Source organism: Monodon monoceros, unplaced genomic scaffold (assembly GCF_005190385.1).
Source record: "Monodon monoceros isolate NGI ecotype Baffin Bay Population unplaced genomic scaffold, NGI_Narwhal_1 Super_Scaffold_22, whole genome shotgun sequence".
Classification (NCBI taxonomy): domain Eukaryota; kingdom Metazoa; phylum Chordata; class Mammalia; order Artiodactyla; family Monodontidae; genus Monodon; species Monodon monoceros.
Window position 1 is genome coordinate 35,366,083 of NW_021703779.1, and position 16,021 is coordinate 35,382,103.

A 16,021-nucleotide genomic window follows, 5' to 3' on the forward strand; every position below is an offset into this window, starting at 1 on the left:
GATACGGAAAACAAATCTAATCTGCGGGAATTTACAAATGGTACGTGAAGAGACAGGATCGTTTCAGGGTCCTTTTGTTTATTTATTTATTTTGAAGTATACAGCTTTTTAGAAAGGGGAATCTAAGCATCTATCTAGTGCCCACTACCTGTTGGGTACTGTGCTTGGTGCTCTCATTTAATCCTCACACCTCTGAAAGACAAGTATTGATGCTCATTAATAAAAACGACAAAAACCTTTTAGTGTAGAAAATTTCAAATATACCCCAAAGTAGAAGAGTATAGTGCAAATAAACCCCCATGTACCCACCGCCCGCTTCAACAATTACCCACTGATGATCAGGCTTGTTTCGTCTATACATACCTCCCCCTTCCCCCGCCTCCTGGATGATTTCGATGCAAATCCCAGATATCTTATCATTTCATCCAGAAATATTTCAGCATGTATTATTAAAAGATAAGGCCTCTACCAAAAAAATGTTCAGTGTTCCTATTTCCGTGTTTTTCACAAATACTTTCTTTTTTTAGTTTGTCTGTTCAAACTGGACTCTAAGATCCGTATCTTGCAGTTGGTATTTCTCTTAAATCTCTTTTAGTCTATAGGTTCCCCCCTCCATCTGTTTTTTTTTTTTTTCCCACTTACAGTTTGAAGAAACCAAATCATATGCCTTACAGAGCCTCAGTCTGGCTTTTGCTGAATGCATACCCATAATGTCCTAACACCTTCTTCTGTCCCCTGTATTTCCCGTAAATTGTAAATAGATCCTAAACGTGCATTGTCCAGTATGGTAGCCACTTGCCATACGTGGCTACTGAGTACTTGAAATGTGGCCAGTCCAAATTGAAAAGGGCTATAAAATATAAATTGGATTTTTTTTAAAGTTTTAGTAGAAAAAAACAAAAGTAAACTATCTCGTTAATAACGATTTTTATATTGATAACGTGTTGAAATGGTAATGCTTTGCATATATTAAGTTAAAATATTAAGATTAATTTCATCTGTTTCTTTTCCCTTTTTAAAATGTAGCTACTAGGCAATTCCCTGGCAGTCCAGTGGTTCAGACTCCACGCTTTCACTGCTGAGGGCCCGGGTTCAATCCCTGGTTGGGGAACTAAGATCCCATAAGCCGCATGGCATGGCCAAAAACAAACAAAGAAAAAAAAACCCTCTAAAAAAAAGAAACAAAACCCCAAAACACCTCTGAATAAAAAATGTAGTTATTAGAATATTCTAAATTACACAGGTGACTCACATATTTCTATTGGGCAGCGCTGGTCTGGAGGCTCATCATTAAGGGTTGAAACCTGGTAACACCTTACATTGGCTGTAATACTGTTGTAAAGCAAAACATTTCATGTAGGAAAGGCAGGGAGACGCTTCATTTTTCCTCCTATATTTGCCAGTTTCAAATGATGAGGTTTTCCCTATCATCCCTCCAAAGACATCCATGAGTTTGTTTTATATATACCATTCATCATGAACTCATGGATTTGAACATATTTAATGTTTACCGTACTCCCCCCTTATCAATGGGGGATACGTTCCAAGACCCCCCAGTGGATGCCTGAAACTGCAGACAGTATCAAACCCTATACCCAGGGGCTACGATACCGCGACGGTTGATCTGATGACCCAGTTGCCTACTAAGTGACTAACAGGCGGGGGTAGCATGTACAGCGTGGATAAGCTGGACAAAGGGACGATTCACATCCTGGGCAGGACTGAGCAGGACGGAGCAAAATTTCATCATGCTACTCAGGACAGTGCACAGTTTAGAACTTATGAATTGTTTCTGGAATTTTCCATTTAATATTTTCGGACCAAGGTTGACCGTCGGTAACTGAAACCTCAGAAAGCGAAACTGCAGATGTGGGGGGGTGGGGTAGGGAACTACTTTATATTCTTTGCAGTTATCCTCACTGATGCTAAAAAGTGGCCCATATTTATAGGGGCTTCTCCAAGTTGGCTACTGAGTCTGACACAGCCCTACCAGCTTATATTGTGTATGTCCATACTCCCTGCCAACTCCCACTGGGATCAACCATTTCTCAAAGGAACCTCCATTCTCTTTAGTGAGAAAAGGTATTTAGAAACCACAGTCTGGGAGTTGGTGGTGCTCATTTCTATTAGTTATTATTTCTAAGCACTTTCAGTGGACAGAAGGAAACCTTTTTTTCTAATTCATCATGAGTGCATACTGATACTTCTAATTCAAGTTCAGGACTACACAATTTGTTTTTCTTTTCGTTTCTTTTTTGGCCACACCACGTGGCTGGCGGGATCTTAGTTCCCCAAGCAGGGATCGAACCCACACCTTCAGCAGTGAAAGCATGGAGTCCTAACCACTGGACTGCCGGGGAATTCCCAAGGACTACACAATTTCTATTTAACCTCACCAATCCTATATTTGCATCTCCTTTCTCCCACGCCAAATACTTTTTGCTTCATCTCAGGACACAAACAGGACAGCATAACAATGCCGACACTATCGCCAAGGATAGGATTAGTGAAAATAATCTAAACCGTTTCTGTACTTTTTTGTCCTTGGGGCAAGGGATTATACAATCACTTTATTGTGTTTTAAAGTCACTTGAAGTGGCTCCTTTCCATGTGGTTATGCTTCTGACTGGATAGTTAAGGTTGGTTTCATTTTGCTTTTTGATTTGACATTGCTTTTGGTTTATAATTATGTAAACTCTAAAGTCAAATCGCTATTCTAAGAACATTCAGAGAAGTGAAGTTTCCACCCCTTTTCCTGGCACCTTGTTCTTCCTTACCCAGAGGTAACCATTTCTAAAGCAATTTAGAGCTAGCTCTCAATTCCTTGTACAGTTGCACAGTACCCACTGTGCAGATGTGCCACTGTTACTTCAGACAGGGCCCGGCTGATGGTGATTTGGGTGTTTTCACCCCTTTGCTGTTACACTCTTGGGCCGATTTGATGAGGCTGAAAGAGGAAGATGCCCAAGTGCACACAGATGATAAGCATATTAAGATCAGATTTGGTGGGAGTCGTAGAAAAACTCAAAATAACAGTGGCTTCAACAGAACTGTTTATTTTTCTCAAACATAAAAAGGCAGGCAGAGCAGGGCAGGGCTGGTATGGTGGCTCTGTGCCACTAGGTCCTCAGGTACCCAGGCTCCTCCAAGTACATTGAGTGCTTGACTTCCATGCTTCATGGTCCAGGGTGGGTGCTGTGGCTATAGCGGTCACAACCACATTGTAGCCAGGAGGTAGGACCAGACAAAGGGAACGACCTTGACCTTTAGAGGCACCTTCAGAAGAACCATACTTCTACTCTCCACCTTGGTAAGCAGTATGAGCGAATCTATACCTGGGAGCCCGCTGCCTCCAGTATGACCTCATTTATACCGTATCTTCACTGTGGAGAGCTCCTCTACACCCAGCGGGTGCACTCCCTCTGCTCCCATTGGGGGGGGGGGGGGGGGGGGGGCGGGTGCGCCTACACCTATGGTACCTCCTCTTTACCCATGGGGAATTCCTTGACATCCAAACTTTTCTAGGCCATGGGCAGCTCATCTATACCCTGGGTCAGATACCCTAGTTATTCTCTGTCCACGTTTTCTAACACCCTGATGGTTCTTACAATAAATGTTCTAACTCAACAACAGCTCCTCCAGCCGTATAAACCACAACCTTAAATGCCTCCTAAACCAAGCCCATTACTTACTTCCCCTGCACCCCTTAAACCTGTGGCTCCCACTTATTTTCTTGGCTTTATTAATAAAATGACCTTCATCCAGGATAGAACCTCAGTTGGTCTCGGCCCCCCCCCACCCCCGTACTGCCGGCACAAATACAAACAGCCAAGTAACTTGGAGTTACTCATTGCTTTTATTTGGGCTCTTAGGAGCTCCTTGTTACCTACAGAAGTTCAGGCTCACTGGTATTCTTTCGTTTCGATCATTTCTTCAGGTCTTGCTATTTACTTTGTCTTTCTCTCCTGTTGTCTGAGATGACTTCCTAATAAACAATATTCAGCAAACTGTGAACACTGGTTTTAACTCCGGGGCGGGGAATGGGAGGAAGGGTTGGCTTGGGATGACAAGAACCTCTATTTCTGAAATGCTGGGATTTTTTTTTAAAGCAATGAAAGTGTACTTGTTTATGATCAAAAGATTAGTAAATCAAGAACACTGTTGGTTCCCTTTTGTCTTCAGGATACATCCCAAGCATCATTTGGTACTCACCAACAATGGGCTCTCCCTCAGCACCTCTGACAGTGCTGGGTTTCCCCATTCCCAAACACGGCTCACTTTTCCCACCTGCCAGGTCACAGAGCTTGCAGGTCCCCCTCCCTCTGCATACTTTACGACCCCACTCCAGTACGTCATCTCCACGGCCCCTTCCGTCTACTCTGCCTAGGTGTTCTCAGGGTTCATTGCAAGACTGAAAAGCACTAAGGGCATTCTGATCCCAAGTGGACTTGATACAAGGAATCAGATGCTGGGCTAGAGGAATGTGAGTCAGGGGTGACACCGGAACCACTGGATTTAAGAACAGTCTGCTGAGGTTGTCATCCAGGCATCACCACGATCACTACTGCGTCTCATTACCCACAAAGCTGAAGACCCAGTGTTGGAAGGCTGGTCAAGTCACTAAAACTGGCCAGCATGTCTCCCTAACCCTTCTTACCAGCAGCCAGTAAAGCAGGAAGATACCTCTACCTCGCTCTGCCTTCCAAACCGACCATTCAGAATCCTAGCGGCAAGGGAGTCTAGTGGTGTTCAGGTTTCTAGCCTCTGCAATGAAAGAAGGAATTAAAAGGATGTAGGATGGAAATTGATAGTACCCAACGGGGATACTGCTGCAAGAAGTAAGAGCAGTAGAGTAGCTGAGTGGTCAAAACTACAAGCCTTGACTACTGGGCCAAGCGGGTTTGGACTTCGTGTTAAAAGGTAACAGAAAAACACGAGGTCTGGAGGGAGAAGTGACACAATGAAAGTCCTGTTTCTGGAAAAAGTATTCCCAAAGATAAAGGGTTGGCCATGATGAAGCTACTGTAGTCCATCAGGGTCAAAGGCAATGTAAAAGCCTACTAGGGCATCAGAGGAGATAGGGTTGAGAAGGATCTGAGAAACATCAACATATATGTCTATGAATTGAGTTTTCAGGATAGAACTTCAAATTGTCTTCAGAGTCTCACTCCCCTGAAATCCTCTAGTCTGTTTCAGTTCATAGAGACTATAAATTGCCCTAAAGTTATCTATGGGGAACCGACCATCAACACCGCTTTAAAAAAAAATTGTGGCAACAGTAATGTTTTAGGAAAATACATAGGAAACAAGGTGCTTCAATTTTCTCCTTTCCTCAACAGGTTTATTGCCTTTTAAGAAAATTTTTGTAAAATATAAATACAAAGGCAGAGAATTTACTTACAAAGTTAAAACACAGATTTCAAACATAAACACACAATTCAGAAAATTTTAGTTTTATGTACAATTTCAAGCAACCTCAACATATTATGTTAGTTTTCAGTATTTTACAGGGTACAGAAAAAAATAGCTCAAAGTCTTCTTTAAATAAGAGCATAAAATGTTTAAACATATAAACAATCCGGTTTGATGCGTGAAAACTAATTTCACAGCTTTTAAATTAGGATATAAAAGTTTCATACAATTAGTTGTTGTGTGTGGATATGGTTTGAATTTATATTACACACTACTGGATCACATCCAATAGCATTGACCTGGCCTGAGCAGGTACTCTGTAAACAAAACATAAAGTTACAACGTCGCCAAGTGCCTTCCCCGAATTCAACCCCCCAAACCAACCACACGGTTCTGACCACACTCTCAACAGTTATGGCCTCTGTCGTCGGAGCTTTGTACGAAATTAAGTCAAAGTGTGGAGCTCCTTTTCCTTATTTTTTTTTCTCCTTAAAAAAGAAAAGAAACAATTGTTCCGAGTAAAAACAAACATATCCCAAAGCATGTGTGCATTGAAAAGTAAAGAAACATTATAACAACTTCATAAAAACTGACTTAAAAGTTTAAAAAGAAAAAACATGTTTCTAAGTCCTTCCGACTGGAGTCGTGTCTCTTATATAAAGAAGAGATATTTTCATATGTAATAGTGTCCTTTCTTTACAGAAATAGTCGTATTATGACACATATGCACAAGGATTAACACTATGGCACACTGTACATGGCGGGCCCCGGCGAGCTCACCAGTAGTCGTCTGAGTCCATGTCGCTGGGGTGGAGCCACTCCATGGATGAGCCCAGCAGAGTCTGAAGCTCGTTCGTGAACTCCACCAGATCTAAGAGCTCCTTACTTTCCGGATTAAAGGACTCCAGGTCTTTGGGGCAAGAGAATAAGAGACTTGCTGACACTTGCCGGTAGAACTCGGCCTCCGCGATGGTGACAATTTCTACATTTGGGAAATTGCAGCGGAATATGCGGGAGGACATTTTCAATTTCTTGAGCGTGTCTGACAGCAACAGCCAGTTCCGAGGCCTGCACCAGAGAAAGGACAGTGGTTTGAGTTTCCGGCAAAATGGGAAGGGCTCCCAACTATGAACTACCCGTCTCCTGGCGGTGAAAGGGCCCGTTACTTCCACTTTGATTACCCCACCACCCGCCACTCTACCCACTGTCCTTAGAAGATCTACTTCTTTTTAATTTTTATTTATTTATTTATTTTTGGCTGCGTTGGGTCTGTTGCTGCGCACGGGCTTTCTCTAGCTGCGGCGAGCGGGCTTCTCACTGCGGTGGGTTCTCTTGTTACGGGCTCTAGGCGCACGGGCTTCAGTAGCTGTGGCTCGCGGGCTCTAGAGCGCAGGCTCAGTAGCTGTGGCGCACGGGCTTAGGTGCTCCGTGGCATGTGGGATCTTCCCGGACCAGGGCTCGAACCCGTGTCCCCTGCGTTGGCAGGCGGATTCTTAACCACTGCGCCACCAGGGAAGCCCGGAAGATCTACTTCTAGGGGGGGAACTCTGGACTCGTGTGCATGTGTTAAGAGACCATCTAGGGCGGATCAGCCAACTTAGACAAAAGAAGGAGCAGTGTCCCTGGAACGAGCCTCGTTGCAGGCCACCCCGGTGCTGCCCTGGCTCTGGTCACAACTCAGGTCACCCCTCTCCAAGTAAGTGCACCCCGTTCTAGTCGCTGGGGAAAACCAGTCTGTATGCCAACCCAAGGGAGATGGCAAACGCCTCTTTGATCTCTCCTCCCCTCCGGCCCTCACTCGAGGTCACCTGGCTTTCCCTTCCTTTCCCACACCTCCAACCCGCCCCTCAATGCTTCCGGGAGTGAGGCTCTTTCGAGAAGGGAGGTGGTACAATCCTTCCTGGTACCCTGCCACGCCTTATGATCTCCATCCCGAATAGAATGTCACCACAAAGGCAGACACGTTCCCAGCCTCAGAGTCCAAGGAGGATGCTACTCCTTAGGCACCGGGGTCAACACACAGCAGAGCAAGGTCTCCTGACGTGTTCACTCCGAAGGGTTGGTCATGGGGCACAGCGGCCCGACCGTGGGGACAAGACTCGATCTAAGCAAATCTGAAGACACATAAGATCCCAGGTGCCACATATGGCTTTCTCTAATCTTATACGAGAAGAGGGTACGTCAGTATCGTCCCGTGGACCTCACGCGCCTTGGAAGGCCCCTACGGTAGCCGTTTGGGGAGGATCCCTCCCCCAAGAGTTTAGTGACTGAAACTGTGCGATTCCAGTCACTGACTCCCGTGTCCTTTGGGCCCTAGGGGTGTGTTCCAATGAAGGCAGTTTGCTGGGGGGCCCTCCCACCCCCCACACTTTTCTGGAAAAGTTCTACTGCATTATGTGAGGTCAGTGGACACTTGGTGAGGAATTCACTCACCCCCCACCCATCCACCTTCATCTGCTGAAGGGGATTTCTAACTCCTGCCACCCCATAGAGCAGCTGGGCTGGCTCTCGACCACACGCTGGCCACGCTCACCCCTGAGCGACGGACACCTGGACGTTGTAACATGGCAAAAGGGGGCTTTCGGAAAATTCAAATTCGAATAGGTCACCATAGGCCTCGTCGCTGTCATCCTGGTCCTCCGGTCCTGGGGGATTTGCTAAGACATCGTAACCACTTTCATCATCTGGTTCTAACCGGGAGGCAAACAAGAGAGAGGTCAGTAAGCTGGAGCAAGATTCCAGCTGTTCTCCAAAAAGGACCCTGGAAAAATTATTTCCCGAGTGAGCCCTGCTCACAGCACCACCACCCCCGCAAGCCCTCGCCCGCACCAGAGAGAAACGTTCGGTAGCTCGTGCACATCCCGCCCAAATGAAACGAACAAGGCTGCTCACCACACACAGAGCTGCCGTAGAACTCCCAAGAGCCACTGGGGTCATAGTCATCAGGAACCTGCAGGTCGTTTAAATAGTCTGGAGAGAGAGGGGGAGAGAGGGAGAGAGAGAAACAAGATAACGCCTGCTGGCAAGGGGCAAATGCTGCTGGAGCTCGGGAACATCTCACGCCGGGGATGGTGTCACCTCCCGACAAGTCCCACTGCACACGCCTCCAGGTACCTGACTGAAACCTACCCACGCGTCCACCCACCTCCCTGAGGGACTGCCCGCCTCACCGCCCCAGCCTGCCAAACAAAAGCTAGCCTGGCTAGCTGAGAGTTTTCCAGCCCTCCCTTGCCAAACTCAAAGTATGTATCTCTTCTTTGACAGACTAACGTTAGGCCACTTTTCCCAGTAAAGTGTCACTTAGGGTAAACGGGGGGGTGGGGGTAGGGGGGAGCCAGGTGAAAGCCTGTGAAGTCACCGTCTAGATGCTTGAACAAGACCGTTTCTTGATCTCCGTCATACCTGTTAAGAACTTCTCCAGGAGTTCGCTGTGGGTCATTTTCATGATGGTTCTACCTGAGTATGTAGCCAGGGTGGGATCAGCACCATAGGAGAGGAGCAAGCGGACAATTTCGAGATGATCATTCTCGACAGCATCGTGGAGAGGCCTAGGAGAGGTGCGGGGGGTTACACCTGTGCACGCGACGCGTGCTTCTAGCGACGCAGGGCCAAATCGAGCGTGTGCGGCCAAGCCTTGTAGGCGCGCTATTTCACCGAGGAGGCGAGTGTACGGTCACTGCCACTCCACGTAGGGAACGGAGGCACTGTGACTGGCCCGTGACTCTGTTAGTTCGACACATAACCCTTTACAGGACAGGTGAAGGGACTATCTCAGGCCTAATTCTTAAATGCAAATCTCTCTTAATGCACGGCCCAAGGAGGAACTCAGGCCACGATGAAAACGTTTCCAATGAACTTAAATAGTGACAGACTGTAAGAAGATAACTTACGGCGGGGTGGGGGGAAGAATCCCAGCATCATGGAAGCCAATACGACAAGCAATCGTTATACCATTACAAACAAAACCAAAAAGAAGTGCAGTTTGTAAAAGAAACTAGGGGCAAAGCGGAACCTCTCCTGAAACCAACTTGGAGATGAGTGATCAACCCTCACGCCCAGAAGCAGTCGACAGGCAGGGCGAGTTCTCAGGAGGGTACAGAGTCCTCCTGCCTGTGTCCGCTGGGGTCAGGAGCGCTGTCCGCAGTGCCATCCAGAAAGAATGCTATTTGGAAACCACGAACCACCAAAATACCTTTCGGTTTTGCTAATTTTATGACTGTCAGGAAAGCGCCAGTGCCCTGCCTCGTGGTAGCATCCCAGGCACAACCAGGAAGATGCTTGGGCTGACTCAGACCTGGGCCTCTGGCCAATAAACCGAGGTCAAGGACAGAGTGGGGGCCAGGCCCGGGGATGTGGGTGGACACGGCAGGTCCTATCAAGCCAGTCGCCATCGGACCTGTCTGTGCTCCTGGCACTTTCAACTCACATATATTTTAAATATTGTGATTCAACAGACGCTGGTGGAGAGTCCAGGGTCTTAAAAGAGAACACCCCTGATTACTCAGGCAGGCCCAACATTTTCAGGGACTTTCTGCCCCTGAAATAATAGCGTCACAAAGTTTTAAAGTTCTATGGAGATTTGCCAGAAAGATCTGTCCGATTCCATTCTAGAGGTCTCCGCCATCAGTGTGCTTACGTGGCACTCACTCTCCGTCTTCCCTTCTGGGCTTCCCCGCACACCCTGAGAACCACTGCCTATGCCCCAGCAGGGCCAGGCCAAGAGGAAGACCGCCACTGACCTGGTTCCATCCTGGGCACTGCAGTTGACATCGGCGCCATATTCGAGGAGGTGTCGTACAATGTTGAGCCAACCCCTTGCACAAGCCTCGTGCAGGGCGCAGTAACCCGCGTTGTCGCGGTGGTTCACATCACAAATCTTGTTCTCCAGGCAGTACAAGACCACTTCCTACGGGGAGAGGAGAGGAGATACCATCAGACCACCATACAGTGAACCCTGCAAGGGTGACCTCTCCATAGCCTGGCGGTGCCCACTTTCAAAGGCATACATCCGTGGGTCCAAAAGCCCACCATGGCGCGGGCAGGCGGCAGGCATCTTGGGGCGGGGCAAGAGTGCGTGCGAAGGGCTTGGAGATGCAGACAGTGTTGTCTAAGGCTCTGCTGCACCAGTGGCCTGGCCACGGGCAAGTTACCCGTGAACTTCTCCAAGCGTCCATAGGGCTGCTGAGAGGACGCATTCGGATAGCGTTGAAAGCCCTCAGCCCAGGGGCCGACGTGACCAGTACAGAGGTGTCACGGCTGCTAACATCTTAGATGACACATTGCCGAGCACAGACCATCCTCACTTGATGGGCCCGTTCAGTCGGTGGTAGTGGATGATAACACAAGTTCAGATAGAAGTATGGCTGACCAATGCTTAAAGAGAGCTTAAGTCAGCCAGAGAACGTTCCCCAGCTTAGAGAAGGAGGGACACCCAGGTCAGCTACATCCTCGCGCCCCCTGTTAAGACCCCAAATCAGAACCTGGGCCTCAGACGCTCTTGTTTGTATGTTAAGTAGAGTTAAAGAGAAGCTCTCTCTCTCCATCCTCGAGGAATGACACAAAATGCTGCTTCCAATAAGCCCACCCTGTATTTTGCCTCACTCCAGCCTCTCGGGGCAGAATCAGTCTAATATTTTCATATTTACTCAAGTTAATGACAGGAGCCTGATATACCACATGCTGCAACCTCCACATTTTAAGAATCAAATAAAACGTTCACCCTCCCCCACTCCGAAGGTGTCCTGTGTCAACGCTGTGCGTTAGAATCACTGTTATTAATCTTACTTCTTTGGCTTGTTAAAATATTAATATGGGCCACTCCCAGTAAGCAGAGCAGTAATTTATTCAATGTTTTATCACCTTAAGAAAGTTTTCAAACACGTCAAAAGCATGTGCCACCAGAAAATACGTTATACTGTTTATACTGGTTAAGTCATGCCCAGCAGAGAGCTATCAGGTTCTGAGAGCTGGGAGTAGGCAGCACTTGCATGTGGCCCAACACATGGTCTGCTGCGTAAGGGGGGATGGGATGGGGTCAGAGCAGGCCTCCTTGTGACATCTCTCAGGTAACTTATCTGTTAAACCTAAAACGGGGGTCATTCTAGCCGCCCGTAAGTGCGAGATGGGTTCTGTGAAACCTTTTATGCCCTTTGGAGGACACGCCAATCAAAGGTGGCCACTCACTTGGGAGCGAACCAGAATGTTCCATTTGCTCACCACGTGAACCTAATGGGGCATGCTGGTAAACCTGGCCGTCGGTGCCCTGTTACTTCAGGTCACTGCGGCAGCTCCCTTCCAAAACAAGAGGAGGAAGAGAAAAGGCACGCCCACGAATGCGTTTCTCCGCTCAGATCCCAACCTGTCATAAAGCCCACAATCCTCTGGGCTCCCAGGCCACCTGCCCCGAGCCCTGGTATCCAGGATACCGCATGAAGCTGCTGCTCTTTCAGCAGGCCCTCACTAGCCAGACTTGAGTGGACGGCTGCAAGCTAATGAGTTGTGTGCCCCAGCCAGGGGGAGGCCCTGTCACGTGGCTCTGGGATCAGGTCTGAACGCCACCAACTGCTGTGCACAGATCAATTTACTCAACCCTGGGTTTATCTGCTGTGACAATCATGGCCTTCACCTGGAAACCTTCGTCACGACTAGGGCCGATTCAAGGGTACCTAGAAACGAAAGGCCGTCCAAGCTGATGTTAGGTAAGTCAACTCTCTTCTCCTCCTGGAGGATGGCAGCAAAGGCAGCAGTAGCCCCACGGCCAGGTCAGACTTTTTGCCACGGGCTGTCCTAACTCAACCACGTTGATACCACGTCTTCTGTCATCCACAGGAACCCAGGAGATGTCAGGAAAGGAAGGTAGTACTACCCTCCTCATTCAACACTTGGAAACTGAGGCCCAGAGATATTAAACCCCAAGTTCAGTTAACGTGAAGTACTAGACCTATAACTCAGGTCTTTGGTACCTGGTCAGCTGGGAAGATTCAAAAGGCCCAAGAGGGCCCCAGTTAGAGGGATGCAATCCAGCTGTGACGAGCATCCCACAGGCCTTCTCCGTTGGGGCTCAAGTGGGCTGACTACACTCTCCTCGCTAGGAGGGTGATGGCCTCTAAATGGATGGCAACCGTCGTCACCAACAGTTTCCCTAACTGAAAGGTGAAGAGGCGGGGCGAGTCTGTCTACGCAACACATTTCTTGGTTTATTTTCTCCGCTAGAAATAAACGGGAGCGTTTGAAGGGCAGCCCACCCATTCCCAAGCAAAATCAAACTGCTTTTGTTGGACAACTGTCTGTTAAGCGGCTATAAGCCGAATGCCATTACCCGCAAAATGTAACCATAAAGGCCATAAACCCGACGTTGTTAATTAATTAAATGCCTCATTAACTTTTTAAAAAACATGATTTATTCAATTCATAGAAAATTTAACCATCACCGCTAAAGGCACAAGCACGTGGTCGCACGCTGGCGTTTAGCCTTTTTCCCAGGAGGGAAAGGTTTGAGGTCTTCGGCCACGCAAGTGATCTATTTAACGCGGATCTGAAGCCAGAGTGTGTTTCTAGACTTCCAGAGCCAGATTATCACGACATAAAGCTCAGACAGCCTTTATACTGCACATGGTATCTTTGGCTAAGCAGAAGAAAACAACCAAGAATGCTGAAGACAAAACTTCAGGAAAACCCTCCCAAACCACACCCTTATCTGGTTAAGCAAACTGTCCTTCAATTTTAAAAGGTTTAAGGTGCCCCATCTCCCAACTGGGCCATCATCCCAACATTTAAAATTCTGCCCAGAGAAATCCCAGAAAGTTGGATTCAAAGTTGAAAGTGTTCATCTACTTGTCACAATGTCCAGCATCAAAACTGGTGATCTGTGTAATCTACATACTGAAATTTACATTTGAAGAAAAAAAACAAATCCGACCATAAACATTCCCAAGGCTTCCCGTGCAATCAAAGGCCAGGTAGCCTGAAAAAGTATGGATCTAGTGCCCCTTGGTCCAGGCCTCAGACCCACCAAACCGAAATGGAAACTGTCTTAGAGGACCAACCAGGGTCTTTTGAGGTCTCTGGTCCCAAAGGGAGACTGCTGGAAATGATGCCAAGTTCACAGGTGGGGCTAGGAGCCCCGCCCTCCACGGCGGGTGCAGGAGCACCCCGCCCCCCCCCATCTCCAGCATTTGCTGGAAGCGGGAATCTATTTTCTCAACCTAACCCAAAAGTTGGGGTTAGGGGGCTCCCCCCCACCTCCAGCGTTTGCTGGAAGCAAGGAGTCTATTTTCTCAACCACGGGGGGGGGTCTAGCTCAGCACTCTGCAACGTCTGCTCTGTCCTCCTAGGCGCTGCTGCTCTCAGCTCTTGGGAAACCAACTGCGCGCTCCTTGGACTTCACCTGCAAGTAACTGCGCTAACTACCAGAAAGTGCTCTCTAGCTAGTGGCGAGGTCTCCAAGAGACGTGTAGATATAAACAACAGCACATTCAACCAACAACAAAAAAAACACCCCCAAACTAAGCATAGCCCTAGAGCTTCCAACTTCCCGCCCACAGTCATGCCTTAGGGCCAAGGCAGGCTCACCTCGAAGGGCTCACGGCACTATGGACGGTGGCGGGGGGGCGGGGGGCGACGGGGGAGACGGGGGACAGGGGCACAGAGCTGGCTGAGGGTGTGGGCGCCAGGGCTCCGGGCCAGCCTGGGTCCTGCCACCCCAGTGCTCGTCCACACCTCCACCCTCGGCCTGCTGAGCCGCATTTTACTGTCACCATTCAACTCCCAGAGGGCTGATGCCAGCACAAAAAAATGCCTTTGCCCTGTGGGCTATTACATCACAATTTCTACTGACAGGTATGGTGGGGGAACTGCACAGGGCAGAGGGAGTCATCTGTCTCACAGAGGTTTTGAACTGTAAAAAGGGCAACTCCAATGTGAGCCAGTCTTGGCGAGAAGTGTGGCGGGGAGTGGTGGGCTAGTACTCGTTACTCCCACGTGAAGATGTTAAAAGGGTGAAAGGAGTTACTACAGATCACACGGGCTTAGAAAGATATCAGCTATCTTTCTGTCTATGTTGCTCTAGCAATAGAGACTATCGCTGTCACCAGCCGTGCTGGGTTGGGATACAGCGGTGTGGACAGGGAGTTCTGCGCAAGGCTCAACCCCCCCCCCCCCCCCCGCCCATCAGCCCTCGGCTCCTGTGCCCTCTCAGAAAGAGACTGCTCAGGTCTGCCCCACTCCCACCCCTACTCTGCACAGACACTTCCCACCCGCTACCCCACAGGGGCATCACCCCGCCCCAAACAGCACAAGTAACCCAACAGAGCTAATAACTACTCTCTCTCTTGCTACTCAGGATCCAAAAGGGCTCATTAAAATTCCCCTGGTCGCCAAGCCCTGGGTTAGGTCAGATTTTATATCAGAGATAAGTGAGCCGGACTGGCCGAAGCAGCCTACCTGCCTGAACGTGAACGGAACATCAGAGAGGCCTGCCTTTCTTTTCGCACCACGACTGAACAAGCCACCGAAGAGCCGGCAGTGTGAGCGGGGGGGTGGCCAACACAAACGTTCCGCTGGAACGCCCAGCCCACCACGTGGCTCTGAGACCCGCCCCCCATCCCCAGCCAGTGCGTCTCCCACCCAAGGAGCAGCAGCCGGCGGATCCTGAATCCGGGGCACCCACAAGGATGCTCACCTCGTAGCCAAGCCGGGCGGCCCGCTGTAGGAGGGTCTCGCCCGCGTTCTTATTGACAATAAGTCTCCGCGCTTCCGGTGGCATTGGGCGGGACTGGGTGGTCTCTGGAGGGGAGCTCGAGCATGTCAGCTGCGAGGCCTGGGAACCTGGTAGCAATTGCTGCAAACGGTCCAAGGGCTTCTGGTCCTGCTTGGCCGGCGAAAGATCATAGTCGGAACTGGGCTCAGGCCGCTTTCGAAATCTCCGGACGGTCACCTATCACGAAACCACGCAGCACACACATTTCAGGCTGTCCTTCCACCACCCGCCTGGTTCCCCTCCTCCCTGAGTTACAAACCTGAGTGGAGGAAAGCACTTTTCCTCCTCTCTGTCTCGGGGAGGCGGGGTGGGAGGAAGGGGTTGCATTTTTACTAGCTGGAAACTTCACCACCACCCAGGAGACAGGTCCCCTAGGAAGGGGCAGTGACGTTCTGGGGGGAGGGGTTCGGGAAAAGGAAAGCTTTGTCCCCAGAAGCAGAGAAGTAGGCAGGCGGGATGTGCTCGCACAGGCCCGAGGGGCGGGGGAGAGCCAGGGGGCAAGAGGTACCTTGCCATCGGCATTGTCCACGTAGTAGTCCCCTGGCAGTGGCAAGCCCCGCCTGGGCTCCTGAGGGATCAAATGCTTGGTTTTGCACAGTCGCTTCCCAGATGGTTTCTCGCTGTTGTCGGTGTATTTCTGCAGCAGGGACGTAGCCTGGCAATCCTCTTCTACGTCCATGCACACCACATCTGTCTTCTGGCTTTCTTTAACTTGGTCATGTTTGGTAGGCAGTCCTGAGGCTGGCGTGCAGCTTGGCTGAGTCTGCTTTCGGCCGCTTGCATTGGTGGATGAAAGGCCCTTCACGGGCGGAGAGCCGGAGAACACAGGCAAGGCTGAATCCACAGGGGGGG

At 49.3% G+C, this 16,021-nt stretch overlaps 1 protein-coding gene across 1 annotated transcript in view; it reads right to left on the reverse strand.

Annotated features, from left to right (window-relative positions):
• Nucleotides 1–5,319: 5,319 nt before the first annotated feature.
• The window catches only part of BCOR (BCL6 corepressor), a 42,826-nt gene continuing 32,124 nt past the window's right edge, over nt 5,320–16,021 (reverse strand). Inside the window, exons 8-14 of the mRNA XM_029240168.1 lie at nt 15,678–16,003; nt 15,092–15,346; nt 10,152–10,318; nt 8,815–8,960; nt 8,305–8,382; nt 7,946–8,102; nt 5,320–6,480 (exon numbers count right to left, since the gene is read on the reverse strand). Of these exons, the coding sequence (XP_029096001.1) occupies nt 6,189–6,480; nt 7,946–8,102; nt 8,305–8,382; nt 8,815–8,960; nt 10,152–10,318; nt 15,092–15,346; nt 15,678–16,003 (1,421 nt within the window). The 3' untranslated portion in view covers nt 5,320–6,188. The remainder of the gene's footprint in view (nt 6,481–7,945; nt 8,103–8,304; nt 8,383–8,814; nt 8,961–10,151; nt 10,319–15,091; nt 15,347–15,677; nt 16,004–16,021) is intronic.